The sequence below is a fragment of the Triticum dicoccoides genome, chromosome 2B (genome assembly GCF_002162155.2).
Source record: "Triticum dicoccoides isolate Atlit2015 ecotype Zavitan chromosome 2B, WEW_v2.0, whole genome shotgun sequence".
NCBI lineage: Eukaryota > Viridiplantae > Streptophyta > Magnoliopsida > Poales > Poaceae > Triticum > Triticum dicoccoides.
This window is the reverse complement of record NC_041383.1, coordinates 221,296,812-221,310,731: the sequence shown is the minus strand read 5'-3', so window position 1 is coordinate 221,310,731 and position 13,920 is coordinate 221,296,812. Positions and strand designations below refer to the sequence as shown.

The 13,920-nt window shown below is 46.1% G+C and overlaps 1 protein-coding gene across 1 annotated transcript; it reads right to left on the bottom strand.

The window, feature by feature from the left end:
* Nucleotides 1–978: 978 nt before the first annotated feature.
* LOC119363188 (WRKY transcription factor SUSIBA2) lies at nt 979–8,619 on the bottom strand. Its single transcript, XM_037628498.1, has 6 exons — nt 8,267–8,619; nt 7,050–7,220; nt 5,969–6,509; nt 5,344–5,509; nt 5,086–5,244; nt 979–1,908 (listed from the first exon to the last, which is right to left on the bottom strand). The coding sequence occupies exons 1-6, from the start codon at nt 8,498–8,500 to the stop codon at nt 1,335–1,337; spliced, it is 1,845 nt and encodes a 614-aa protein (XP_037484395.1). The 5' UTR covers nt 8,501–8,619; the 3' UTR covers nt 979–1,334.
* Nucleotides 8,620–13,920: the final 5,301 nt, after the last annotated feature.

Below are 13,920 nucleotides of genomic sequence, written 5' to 3'. Positions count from 1 at the left end.
TCAAATAAGAACCAAATTCAACTGACTCCATCGGCAACAATAATACTTCAGTGCTTCAAAAAAAGTTTCTTCAGACGTTTCTTGATGCAATAATACTTTCTTTTTTTTACTCCTTTTTTCAGCACCAACATCTTCTTCTTAGGCAACATGGCAGGATAATGTCTTAAAATCATGAAGAAAAAAGGGTACAAAGAATTAAGAATTTATAATCGAATGATTGGAACCCTAGACATACATGTGGATAGTTGAATACATACATACTACTGAAATTGTCAAATTGGGATCTGGTGGGACGGATTAGGTCATCAGGAACATGAATGGATCATGGATACATATACGGGCTGAAAAAACTGACGGGTGGAATGGATCATGGATTACCTCATTGGCTCGTTGCAGACTTTGGGTTACCGGACTGCTATGCGGCGCGCGCAGCGGCAAGCCGGCGGCGGCCGAGATGGCAAGGCGCCGAGCGCCGAGCGGCAGGCAGGACGAAAAGATTAGAGACCAACAGTCCAGACTCCAGACGAAGGAAAAGAAAATGAGCAGTCGGTACCGATCGCTGGCGCTAGCGTAACGCTTCGTAACCGATCGCATGGGCCTCACGCCCTAGCCCATCTCGTTTTTTTACATTTTTTTGCTGGGCATTAGTATGCATATATACTACATCATGGGCCCCCCACCCGCCTGGGCCCTGGGCCGCCGCCCCGCCGCCCATGCCCCAGGGCCGGCCCTGATCACTGCTCCAGTAGCACCCATCTCCTCCTGAAGGCTGACGGCAGCATCAATACTCAGTTTAACATGACCCTCCGGAGGTTTCGACCACCCATGCTTCTCGATGCACTTTTTGTTGTCCATGCACTTTTTGGAGTAGGGTTGGAAGTGAGCACAAAGTAAACCCAATAAAAAATGATCTGAGATGTAAGCACAGAGACTAAGCTATCGTTGTACGAGCATCCATAAATAACCGTTGTCTTAACAGGAAAAGAAAATTACCATGATCTATATTTATGTCAATATTCCAGTACAGAAGATAAGACAGTTCACAAAACCAAATTCTCATAATCTAATTAATTAATCATATTAGGTTCGCTGTACAACGAATGTAGGTCTGCAGCGCTACATACAGCAGGGGCCTTTTCCGCGCCTAAAAAGACACATGCGCATTTGCTGCAGTCCCCCAGGTATAGCTTATAGCTTACTTGCCTCTGGCTGAACTGACTTGTAACCGATACACAATTAAGAATCTTGCTGAAGAGATTGTCGTTACAAAAGCATTGTTTGTAATATATGATTCATGGAGCTATAAGCATTTGCAGACACTCTCATCATTCCTCTCATGGACCCATGACCAAGTTCCCAGCACCGCTATAGCATAGGTTAGCTGAATGGTCCATCGGTGTGGCTCTGAAAGTAAACCCTTCGTTACCTTTCTCTTCTCTGGAACCATACATGCGGCCAGCAGAGTTTCCTTGTACCGTTGGCACTGCCATTGATGATGGATGTCTCATGTTGCCGTACATCGAAGCCATGGATTGCATCTGGTACTGCATCTGATCAGGACCTGAAGACTGCATTTGGTTTGTGGCATCGCTGTGGTTCGGGCTGATCCCAACACCAAGGTCAAGACTGACATTGTCAGTTTCAGCGGCTTGAGAATATTGGTTGCTGAAGTTCCTGGCTTCACATGCTCTCATCATGCCGCCAATGCTGCTGGGCATACTGCTGTTAATCTGATGCACGACATTCTTCATGGGAGGCGCGGACATCTCATGGGTTGCATTCCTCGCAGCAGGGACTTCATGGTTATGTTTTCCTTCATACGTTGTTATCACTGATTTAGGATCGTGCGATGCTCTCTCAACATGCTTCCTCACAGGGCATCCTGTGCTTGTGCATTTGTAGTAACTCCTGCAGCCAAGAACAAAAAATATATAAGAGTGCAATGGCTCACATAACAAACTGAGTAGCTACTGGCTACATACAAATCCATTCACAAGGTGATACAAATTTAGGTCGCTGTGCGATCCATGTGGTTGACTTTTCAAAACATCAATCACTAGAATCAATCAAGCCCTTAAAAGCCTAACTCCCATAATTATCATACAAAAAAAATTCATGCTCATGTGACTCATTACTTGGTGATGTATGTTATTGTCCATTATTACTTGGTGCTGTATGTTATGGTTCATTATTACTTGGTGCTGCTGTGGTCAGGTTGAATGAGTGTAGCAGTGTGATTAACCACAGTGGTTGAACTGCTTTTTTTACTAGAAAAATTGCTGCCTACCTGTCCTAAAAGAAAAAGGCTGGAACATTTAATGCTCATAGCTTTGTTTTTAAGAAGACATGCATTCGAATGATCGCATCTTATTTGTTATAGAGGACTAGCATAATGTCTGTGTGTTATTAGGCAACCACAAAAATGGTTACAGTTGTACTCCCTCTGTAAAGAAATATAGAGCGTTTAGATCACTATGCAGAGGGAGTATTAGATTAGTAGCAGTATACAACAACCAATGCACTTGCTAAGCATAACACCATAAAAGGTAATACACCATAACTATAAATGGATACTGGGAGGCCGGAGGACACGGATTGGGAAGGAGGGAGCGCCAGCCAGCGACTGGCTGGCTTGTGTTGCAGTGGAAAAAGAAGTGTACGCTCGTGCACTTGTAAAGTATTTTCTCATTCAAAAAATATTAGTAGGCGCTGGCTTGCTAGTTTGACTGAGCTATGTGTAGCAGGAGGTGTGGGGTCCATAATTGCATTATATTGCTGTTTTGTTTATCATTTTCTTTTTTTTGCCTGGTTCCTGGATGGATGAGAGAAATTGGGCTGGAGTGGTGGGAGTGAACTCACCACCATCACCACTAACTCCAATTGTTAAGATAAATAAAATAGGAATAAAAAAGTATATGAGTATATATAGAACATCGATCCTTCGTGAAAGATCTACGCTTGTAGCAATCCTTGTTGAGCCACATTCTTTTATTGGAACAAGTGGGAGTTGTGGTGCCATTTGCATTTGATCAAGTATGTTACAAGGTGAGCTTTTTGGAGTTTGGACCTGCATTATGGGTACCTCTTACACTTTGTTTCCGTGTGTGATCAGCATGACCCAACCAATTAATGCTAACTCTAATTCTGCTTACGTTTTGGGACAGTTGTGCATGTAATCCAAACAGAATAATTTATTAGACAAGAATATTGTTTGTCAGTTAGTGCAAAAGTTATCCCAGACCATGAATTCATTTGCCTCTTGGAGGAGGTGCAGGGAAAGCCGATGATGCGTTGGCTCCGATCTGACATGTAAACTGTACGAAATCCCATTGGTGTGTTCATTAGCAAACTATAAATAAATGCGCGAAGTTAAAGCAATCTGCAAGCACAATGGCCATACAGATCACAACACATCTATCGGACGGTGATGCATGGGTGGATATAGCCCTTGAGGGGCTAAAAAAACTGGACTACAAATTAAATGCCTCCCTTTGGTATACATGGGAATGGCATTTCATATGGCACGGTGTATCCGTACAACATTGCCATTTTAGCGTACTTACAAAATGAAGTACTCCCTCCGATCCGAATTAATTGACGCAGCCTCTATACAATGTCCTTTACATTGTATAGAGGCCGCGTCAATTAATTCGGATCGGAGGGAGTAGTGAAAGGCCATGGCATACAAATACATGCAAGCACACCAGTATAATCTGTTTGGTTGTCAAAGTTTCCACTGCTAATGTTTGCAAAAATTCTGGTCATGCCCGTGAATATTTGGCCAAAAAAGAACCAGGAGTTGGAAGTCAAAACTTAGGCAGCAAAGCAAATGCATGACAAATACATTTTCAACACTAGCAATTCTTACGCACCCATTAGCTTCAAACCAAATATTTATGTAGCTTGTCTTTCCTCCCTCATGAAAAGGGCGTCTTTGACTAGCTAGCAACTCAAACTGCAAGGGATTATTCTAAAGCCTTACACCCCATGCATAAATAAGCTCGCTGGACATATGGACTTCGGGCCAAATATCACCCTTCCTAAAACATACACCAGCCAATCAATTGACTTCACTTTGTATGCTTAGGGATAATATTTTATATAGTACTACCTAATATAAGACGTTTTTGCAGTTCAACGTCTTATATTTAGTTACAGAGGTAGTATAATTTAACAGTGGAGCATTGCTTTCTAGTTTTATTATCTCTGCTAATTATAGTGTTGCAGGGCTCATCGTATACACGCGTATACATGATACATCAATATAATTATGTGTCATGACATAAATGAAGTGGGTGTGTTTTTGTTTTTGCATTATATGTTATATGATTCTCAATATCATATGTTATATGATTCTCAATATCATATGTGCCTTTAAATGTGATCTTCACCAGAAGGGGGAAAAGTCATCATATAACAAAACTAATGGACCTCTGTACCAGCCCACATAAATAATACGCCCTCCGTTCCAAAATACTTGTCGTGGTTTTAGTTCAATTTGAACTAAAGCCACGACAAGTATTTTGGAACGGAGGGGGTAGAACTGAATGATAAAAACTATATGACAGACTAAACGCGGTCTAGCTTTGAGCGGCCTTCAAGACACATGTGCTGATTGTAGTACGGAATAGGAATTCTTCCATATCCGCATGTGATCACCAACAGTGAATCAGTGATAAAGGTGAAGTAACAGATATTTCATCCTCATCTACCACATGTCTTCACCAGATGTTCACTTATTCATTCATATAAAACGTTGAGCGTGGGTGTGAAGTAGAATACTTGTTCAATGGCCATTTTATTTCATTTCTATCAGTCTTCTACAACAAATTTATGATTGAAGATATTACATTTAACCAGTATCATCTTAATCACAGGCTCTCTTATGTTAGGGATAAAACTCTAACACATGCATGACTCATGACTGAGAAAGCATATAAAATACAATTATGCATAGACATGTCGCAAAATACAGAGTGCACAAGTTCTTAGCCAGAATAGATATTTACCATTACAATGACAATCTTCTCAAGAGCCAAACAACAAAAGGATAAAAAGCAACTAATGAAGAAAATAAGTACTTACCGTGGATTGGGGTTTCCTTTGACAACTTTCTGTCCATATTTCCGCCAACGATACCCATCATCCAAGATGTCAACCTCACTTACAGTCTGAACGACAACACGGGGCTCACGGTTAGGTTTACCCATCAGAGCAGCATCAATACCTGCAGACTCCATTTTCCTGTTTTCATATTTGATGGTTGTAGACAAGATTAGCACTTGACACTTGACAGGAATGATTCTTTAAAGTGTAAATTTACCAAATCCAGACCAAGCATACCTGCGTTTCGACTCTAAATCCTCCTCCTCTGTAGCATCATCCCCAGGGTAGGGTCTTCCACCTCCAGCATCTATGTCATCATCACTAACTGAAACTGGAACAGGCTCAACCATGCCAGGCGAATTTACCGGATTAGCAAGGTTGCTAAGAGCATTGGAAGATTTATCTGTAAAACAGAATAGAAGTCTGAGATAGCGACAAAACAATGACTACAAGAAAATTAAAGCATTTCTACCACAAGCTCTCTTTTTGTGTACGGACTGGTCAATATATATCTATTGTGATGCCCACGTTCGACTCAGGGAAACTCATATGTACTAAATCAGCGACAATTAATATAGATTGGAGTGAGAATTAGATTTGAGCATTGTAACTTTAAGGGAATCATTTCCAAGAATTTTACTATTTTGAACTGATGGTTTTTAATACTACTAGTACTATATTAAGTTCATAAAAAATAGGAAGCTACTCGAGAGGAGGGAAAGGCAGCAATGGGATCATAAAATTCAACCATAGATGTCGATACATTTTTACTTCCATACTAGATACAAGAATGCAGGATGCCAAGCTCCAAACTATAGGGACCTGATGCAGTATTTCCAAGAAATCATGACAAACATCTCACCATCAGCAGCTGCCGCACCATCATATCGTTCTTCACCCTGGTTCGAAGGAACTGCACCACCAGCTAACCTCCTATTAGGCTGGGGCTTAGGATGATTATGGCGCCCCTTATAGACAACTTCCGTGATCAGACCATCAACCGCACGCTCCAATAGCTTTTTTACTTCACAATTAGGATGTGTGCACTTGTAATAACTTCTAGGGTTTTCACTTCCCTTGACATGCTTCTGCCCATATTTGCGCCAGTTGTAGCCATCATCTGCTGACTTGTCAGCAACATTTTCAGACTGCGGCTCTTGCATGGCATTGTCAGAACTATTCATCTGCTGCGGCTCAGATGTACCAACTTCAGCAGGCATGTTGTCAGTCAAACCAACCATTCCAACAGGTTGGTTCGGAGCACTTACATTAACTGTAAGACTTGACTCGCGTGAACAGGGAGGTCTGTTTTCATTCACCATATTGCTAGATGATGAGCTGGGATTCATACTCTGATTTTGCATAGAATGCTCGTGTTTTTTTAGATCACTCATAGCAGGAGCCTGCAGTACAAAATATGAGCATTACAAATGTTACACGATGCAAAACAAAATATGCAAAAACAAGTCAACAGGAATTAAGAAAGAATGTGACTAACATAGCAAGCACAGATAGATCTACTACATGTGCACCATAGTTTCTCCCCAAACTGTCATTCAAAGTGCTTTCTTCAAACTCTATTATTTAAAGAAACTTCTCCACTACATGTGAAAGACGTAATGCTACATATGGACATTGAGTTAATGAGTTCTATACTGAGATTTGCCATGCATCTGGGATAGTGTTACCTTCCTACCCTCCAAAAAAGATCAGAATAAAATAGGTAAGTTCGTACAAACATTTACAAATGATAGGCAAGATTATGAATTATGCAACAATTCAAGAACCTAGCCGAATTATGGTTATAATATGCACAATAAAGGCCAGATATATTTGTGGGGTCATATAGAAACAAAATGCTTAAATTTTCTTTTGATGTTCTGCAAGATAAAGTACATTAATCTCTATGGGACACAGAGAAAAGAAAATTAAAGGTTGTGTACCAGTGATTGAGAAGACGAATTCAGATGAGGCTTGAATTCAAAATCCCTAGAACCCCCATCTTCATGGGCTCGAATAGACTTATCCCGTGGCGAAGGCAGTATGTCTGGATGAGCATTCTTGTGCATAATTGCAGCCATGCTCAGACTACCAGTTGTTGGTGAAGGTTCAACCTGAAAGAATTTTTTGTTAAATATTTTCGATGTCTACCACGCTTTAAGACCTCTGAATACTTGTAAACACAAAAAAGGAAGTACAACAACACTATAGCCTGCAAATTGCATATATGAAGTACATCGCCCTCTGAAATAAATGCCACCTTAATAAACATTTTTCTTTACTACAGCCTGCAGATTGCATATATGAAGTACCTCGCCCTCTGAATAAATGCCACCTTAATAAATATTTTTGTTCAAAAGTAACAAGTTTGCCAAACATTTTCTCCTATGCTTGAAAGAGGAAACATGAAGAAGAAGAAGGCCGGCAAGAACAACAGAGCAAGACAAAGAAAGTAACAATGATGCTGCAAGCAAGTGACTAGGGCACTAGGCCCAGCAAGCAAGGGCTATTTCAGTTTGTACGCTGCCAGCAAGAGGACTCAGGAAAACAAATAGCACTTCTACAACCAATCCCGAGGAAGAATAACAACCAAACGGTCAACCCGAACACAATTACTTGGTGATTTCCTTCTGGACGAACACCATAGCTTAGCACACCACCAGTATAATACCGGCCAGAGCCCAAGGGGCGTTTCCTTAAATAAGGCCCTACGAAGCCCCCGTAAAAGGAATGTCAAATGATGATTTGTTCTCGTAGCCACCAAGTGTGTGCATAACTAACAGAATAATTCCCTGCAGACGCACAAGCAACAGCATCCACCTCACTCCACAGCAAGTAGACGGCATGGGGACGCTCCAAAAGACGAAACGGAGGGAAAACAAAACATATCACGAAGAACCCTCGCAGAAAAGGAAGTTCCAGAATCCTCATGGCACCGCCGGAAATGCGAAAGCGCACAGAGAAAGCGCGTTATTCCGAGGCCACGAGCCAATTCCCCCGCGCAATTGTCTCATAAACTAGAGCGCAGAGCTATGCGCATCGGAATCCCTCCTTTTCCCCAGCTCAGCATGACACGGACGCCGTACAGCCCGCAGATCCCGCGGTAACAAGTAACAGCAGGCGAGAGGCGATAGGTACAGTACAGGGAGGCGGCAGTCACCTTGAAGTTGGTGAGGAGCACGGGGGAGTCGAGGAGGGCGGAGGGGCTGAAACCGGCGGGGATGGTGAGGCAGGGCTCGCGCGAGATCGGCAGCCGCGCCGGGGACATGGCCTTGTACCTCGCGCCCGCGCCGGCGAGCGCCGCGACGCGTCGATCCGCGGGGTACGGCTTCTCGGGCGAGCTCCCGGCGGCTGAGGGGAGGTCCCCGGAGCTAGGGTTTGGCGAATCGGCCATCGGCGCGGTGCGGGGCTGAGCGGAGGGGCCTGAGTGAGGAGGAAGGCGGAGGTGGTTTTGGAGGCGACGGTGAGAGGGGCAGTTTGGGGAGGGCGGGCTCGTCCGCTAGCGAAGGCGGCGTGGGGCGTGAGGCTGCGGCTCGTGTGGACTTAATTAATGGGGGCAGGGGAAATTACCCTTCCGCCCCTGGATGGCGCCCGAAATCTCCCCGGTTGGGTACGCACGCGAGCTCAGGGCGGGGAGGGAAGCGGCCGTGCGTGGTGTGGTGTGATGTGAGCAACCGCGGCACGAAACCGGTGGTGGGATCCGGGGGCAGGGGGTGGCCACAGCGACCGCGGCTGGCTGCGGGGTTGGGACTTTGGAGGCACCGATGGGCTGCTTTTCTGGGTGTGGCTGTCGGGTGGGGCCGTGGGGGACCGGTCGCGGTGTCAGCGAGGGGGTGAGGGGGCGGGTTGGGGCTGCGGGTGAGGCTGGGATACTGGTGGGCAGAGTAAATGCGTGTTTTAAATTCGGCATGGGATGCCTGTCAGAGTGCCCCATGATGATCCTCTTGGCATTGAATGAGAACGACATGGTAAATCCAGGCGTGGATTTTAAAATGTCGCCGGGAGTTTCTACCGCGGTTAAATGGGTTTTATTGTTCTGCAACGACTCTTTTTGGCTACACTGTGTACGAAATCTACGTAGGGTAGAAAAGCATGGACGACTGGCGACAGTGTAACGTGCGGATACGTTGATGAGGCAATTGTGTATTGGGATATCTGCTATTCATGCACCAAAGGGACAAACGAGAAACACGGCTATCTAAGGCCAACTTCAACTCCAACGCGCGACACCATTTGCTCCGGCCGCGTGTCCCTACGAACGGATGTCTTTTTTGTCCGCCGTCGACCCATTTTTAACTAAATTTGGATCGCGTTTGCGTCGAAATGGACAAGACGTGGCGTCGTGGACGCACGCGGGTGCTCTCTTTGTCTTCCCTGGCCTAAGCTGCCGCATTAATATCACAAATGGTTGTATTATATGAACCGTGTCAATATTTAATCATACTCGGTGGCGTGCGTGCAACTGTTTGATTAGACGGGACGAGCGCGAGAAGTCCGCCGTGTAGACTCGACGGGACGTGTGCGAGCAATCCGCCGCGCAGGCTCGACGGAACGCGTGCATCCTGTCCACCTCGCAGGCTCGACGGGACACGGGCGAGCAGCAAGGCCGCTCATGCTCACCCGGAAGCGAGCTCTTTGACCTCCATGCATCAGCCGCCGCCCACCTCACTCAAAACTTCGCCATTAATGGGTTAATTAAAGTGACTGGACGGAGGGTGTTTGGTTGTGATCCCATGGCAGCATTTGTTTTGTTCGTGTTTTCAACTCGTATTTCGCCCTAATTTAAATTGCCACATAGGGCAACTAATAATACGACGACAAATAAAATGACAACGGATAGTACAACGATAAATTTACAATGGCAGGGATAATAATTGTCTTACATATTTCGAATAATTTTAAATGCCACATGCGGCAAAGTCCGGAAGACACGGGGCAGGAATCTGACATTTGGCGCGCCGGGTAGGGGTGCGCCGGAATCTTTCTTCCGCTAGTCGCGTGTGATCTTCCGTCGTGTCCATGACTGACGCTCGCCGAGCTCGCGCCGAGCGTCGGGCTGCTCTCGCCACCCGCGTCGCCCAGACGGCGACCGTCGGCGGTCGCCCCCATCGTTCCCCGTCGCCTGCCGCCAACGCCGTCACTGGCCCGGCGGGGAACGAGCAGCAGGCCTCGTCCCTGCATCCTTCAATGCGGCGCGATGGCCGCACCGCCACCCCGTCGCTGACTCCAGTCGGTTCGCCGTCCCACGCCCGTCGCGCCCCCACGGACGCGCACGCTGCGCTGCTCCTGGCGCGTGAGCTCCTGCACTACCGTCCCGTCGACGACCTCTACGAGGACTGGCTCGCCCGCATCACCGAGCTTGTCAGCGCCGCAGGGGGCTCTCCCATGTCGTCCCTCTCGCTGCCTCGCCCTCCATCCCGTGCGGGAGGCGAGGAGCAGGAGATGCCTCCACCACCTCCTCCCCAAGAAGGCGCCCTGGCTCCAAGGCGCGCGGCCCCAGGACGAGACCCTCCGTATCCGGCGCCTGCGCGACAAGAAAGGAGCTGCCAGGAAATCCCTCGTCCCCAAGAAGGTGCTCGCGTGCTTCCGGCACCGGTGCGCCATGACCGCGCCCCTGCGCCGCCACGTCAAGACCCCGCGCTGCTCCAGGCAGCGGTGCGCGGGAATCCCCAGGAGCAAGCCCCGCATCAGCAGAGAGCTCCGGTGGCCACTTGTAACGCCCTCGATGCGGCTATAGCTCCCACGTGTCGAGGCACGACTTAGAGACATAACCGCATTGAAAGCAATGTCGCAAGTCAGGCAATCATTACAACATCCCATGTAATACATAATAAAAGGGGGAGATAACATAGTTGGCTTACACTCGCCACGTCACATCAGAGTACATAAATAACATCCATCAAACAAACACTCATGGCCCGACTACGGCGCCAAAATAGAAAAGAACCAACATGCGACAAGGCCTTGAATCGATCCCCAACTAGGCACCACTAATGATCATCGGGAAAGAAAACATAATAACGCTGAGAGTCCTCGTCGAACTCCCACTTGAGCTCATACTCGTCACCTGGAGCGAAATCACCTGGACCTGCATCTGGAGTTATAGTATCTGTGAGCCACAGGGACTCAGCAATCTCGCACCCTCGCGATCAAAACTATTTAAGCTCATAGGAATGGATAAGGCAAATATATGTGGAGCTGCAGCAAGCGACTAGAATATGTGGTGGCTAACTTATACGCAAAAGAGAGCGAGAAGAGGAGGCGAAGCACGAGCGAGAAGCTAAAGGAACATCCTGCGCAAGCATAACTCCAACACCATGTCCACTTCCCGGACTCCGCCGAGAAGGGGCCATCACGGTAACACACACGGTTGATTCATTTTAATTAAGTTTAGTTCAAGTAATCTACAACCGGACATTAACAAATTCCCATCCGCCCATAACCGCGGGCACGGCTTTCGAAAGATCAATCCCTGCAGGGGGGTCCCAACTTAGCCCATAACAAGCTCTCACGGTCAACGAAGGAATAGACCTCCACCCAAGACACACCGATCAGACTCGGTATCCCGGTACAACAAGATGATTCGACAGGTCAAAACAAGTCCAGCAACACCGCCCGAATGTGCCGACAAATCCCGATAGGAGCTGCACATATCTCTTTCTCAGGGCACGCTCGGATAGGTCAAGCTACGAGTAAAACCAACCCTCGAGTTTCCCCGAGGTGGCCCCGCAGGCTGCCTGGTTCGGACCAACACTCAGAGGAGCACTGGCCCGGGGGGGTTAAAATAAGATGACCCTCGGGCTCCGGAAACCCAAGGGAAAAAGAGGCTAGGTGGCAAATGGTAAAACCAATGTTGGGCATTGCTGGAAAAGCTTTAATCAAGGTGAACTATCAAGGGGTTCCCATTATAGCCCAACCGTGTAAGGGACGCAACAATCCGGGAACATAACACCGATATGACGGAAACTAGGACGGCAAGAGTGGAACAAAACACTAGGCAAGAGGCCGAGCCTTCCACCCTTTACCAAGTATATAGATGCATTAAGATAACATAGCAATATAAAGATATCCCAACAAGTAAATAAATGTTCCAACAAGGAACGGCTCCAATCTTCACCTGCAACTAACAACGCTATAAGAAGGGCTGAGCAAAGCGATAACATAGCCAATCAACGGTTTGCTAGGACAATGGTGGGTTAGAGGTTCAACATGGCAATTGGGAGGCTGACAAGCAAAAGGTAGGCATCATAGCATTGGCATAGCAAGAGCGAGCAAACTAGCATAGCAAAGATAGTAGTGATTTCGAGGGTATGATCATCTTGCCTGCAAAGCTGTCAGAGTTGACTGGATCCTCAAAAGCACACTCAACGGGCTCCTCGTTAGCAAACTCGTCTCCCGGCTCTACCCAACAACACAAACAAGCAACAAGGATACAATCAACCACATGCAAGGGCAACAAATAATATGCAAAGAGGGTATGTTATGCGGGATGCGATGTGGGATGCAAAATGCAAGACGTTACGGAAAATGCATGAACATGGCCTCAACTTGGATGACCAAGTGGGCCACTGGATAGAGGGGAAGAAATCATCTGAAAACGATATAAAGATCATAGGAATTGGAGCTACGGTTTGGAAATGGCGAGTGTTTTACGAAACGAACCGATCTGCGATATACAGCAAGTAGGCTCCTAAATGCAACGAAATGAACATGCTACAGCCACCAAACATGACAACAAAAGGCATGGTAGGGATGTACACAAGATGGTTAACAAAACACTAGCACTGAGCCATAGGCAAATTCATCCATTAAGAGGTTCAAACAAGCATGGCAAAAATGAATATGCAAAACAGATTCCAGACTTAGTGAAATTAACACTAGCCTGAAATTTCAGACCACGATGCTCTCTTCGGAGCAGCAAAACAACATGATACATGACCTGAACATGACAAGTAAGAACATGGCATGGAGCTACTCAACAAGCTTAACAAAACACCCAAAGTGACCTGGGGCCAAAAGGGATTACAAAATATATTAATGGGCACACGAACATAACTAAACACAATCAGTTTTCAGACTTAGTGAAAACTGAGACATGCTGAAATATAACTCACGGAGGCATGTAAACGAGCTCGATGCACTCACCACGGTGCAAGTCATGGCAAGGCAAGCATACATCCATTAAGAAGACACAAAATACAAGCTAGACATGGCAAGAACAATGGCATAGCATGCACGGATCACTAACAATAGCATCGGCAAAATCGCAAACAAGTTGACGATCTGCCCAGATTAACAACGAAGCAAAAGTTGAGCTCGATTGAGTCAACCTAGATCACTCCACATATACAAACAAAGACATGGATGGATAGAGCATAACATAAATATCAAAACTCCCTTACTGATCATCCTCAAAAGAGGCACGGATCACTAGGAAACAAGCTGGACATATAGCATCATGAACTAAAATATCCCAGACTTAGTGAAAATCACTAAGTCCCTGAAATCAGCAATCTCAGGTACCTCTCTTTGCAAGCTTGCACAAGACACCACACACATCCTAAAAATGCATGGGTGGCACCTCTGGAAATAAGACAAAATGCTTAACAATTCATCCCAAAGGGGCACATGCATATCATGCACGAATTAAACATGGCAAAAATGACAAAAGTGCATGATGAACTAACGGATCTGCAATTTAACCCATGAAGCCTCCTTCTAACAGCATTTTGGGCAACAAGATGACCTCAAATGCAAATGGTGCAATGGAATGAAATGATGCACATGTCGAGGCGAAGATTTTGATATATTATG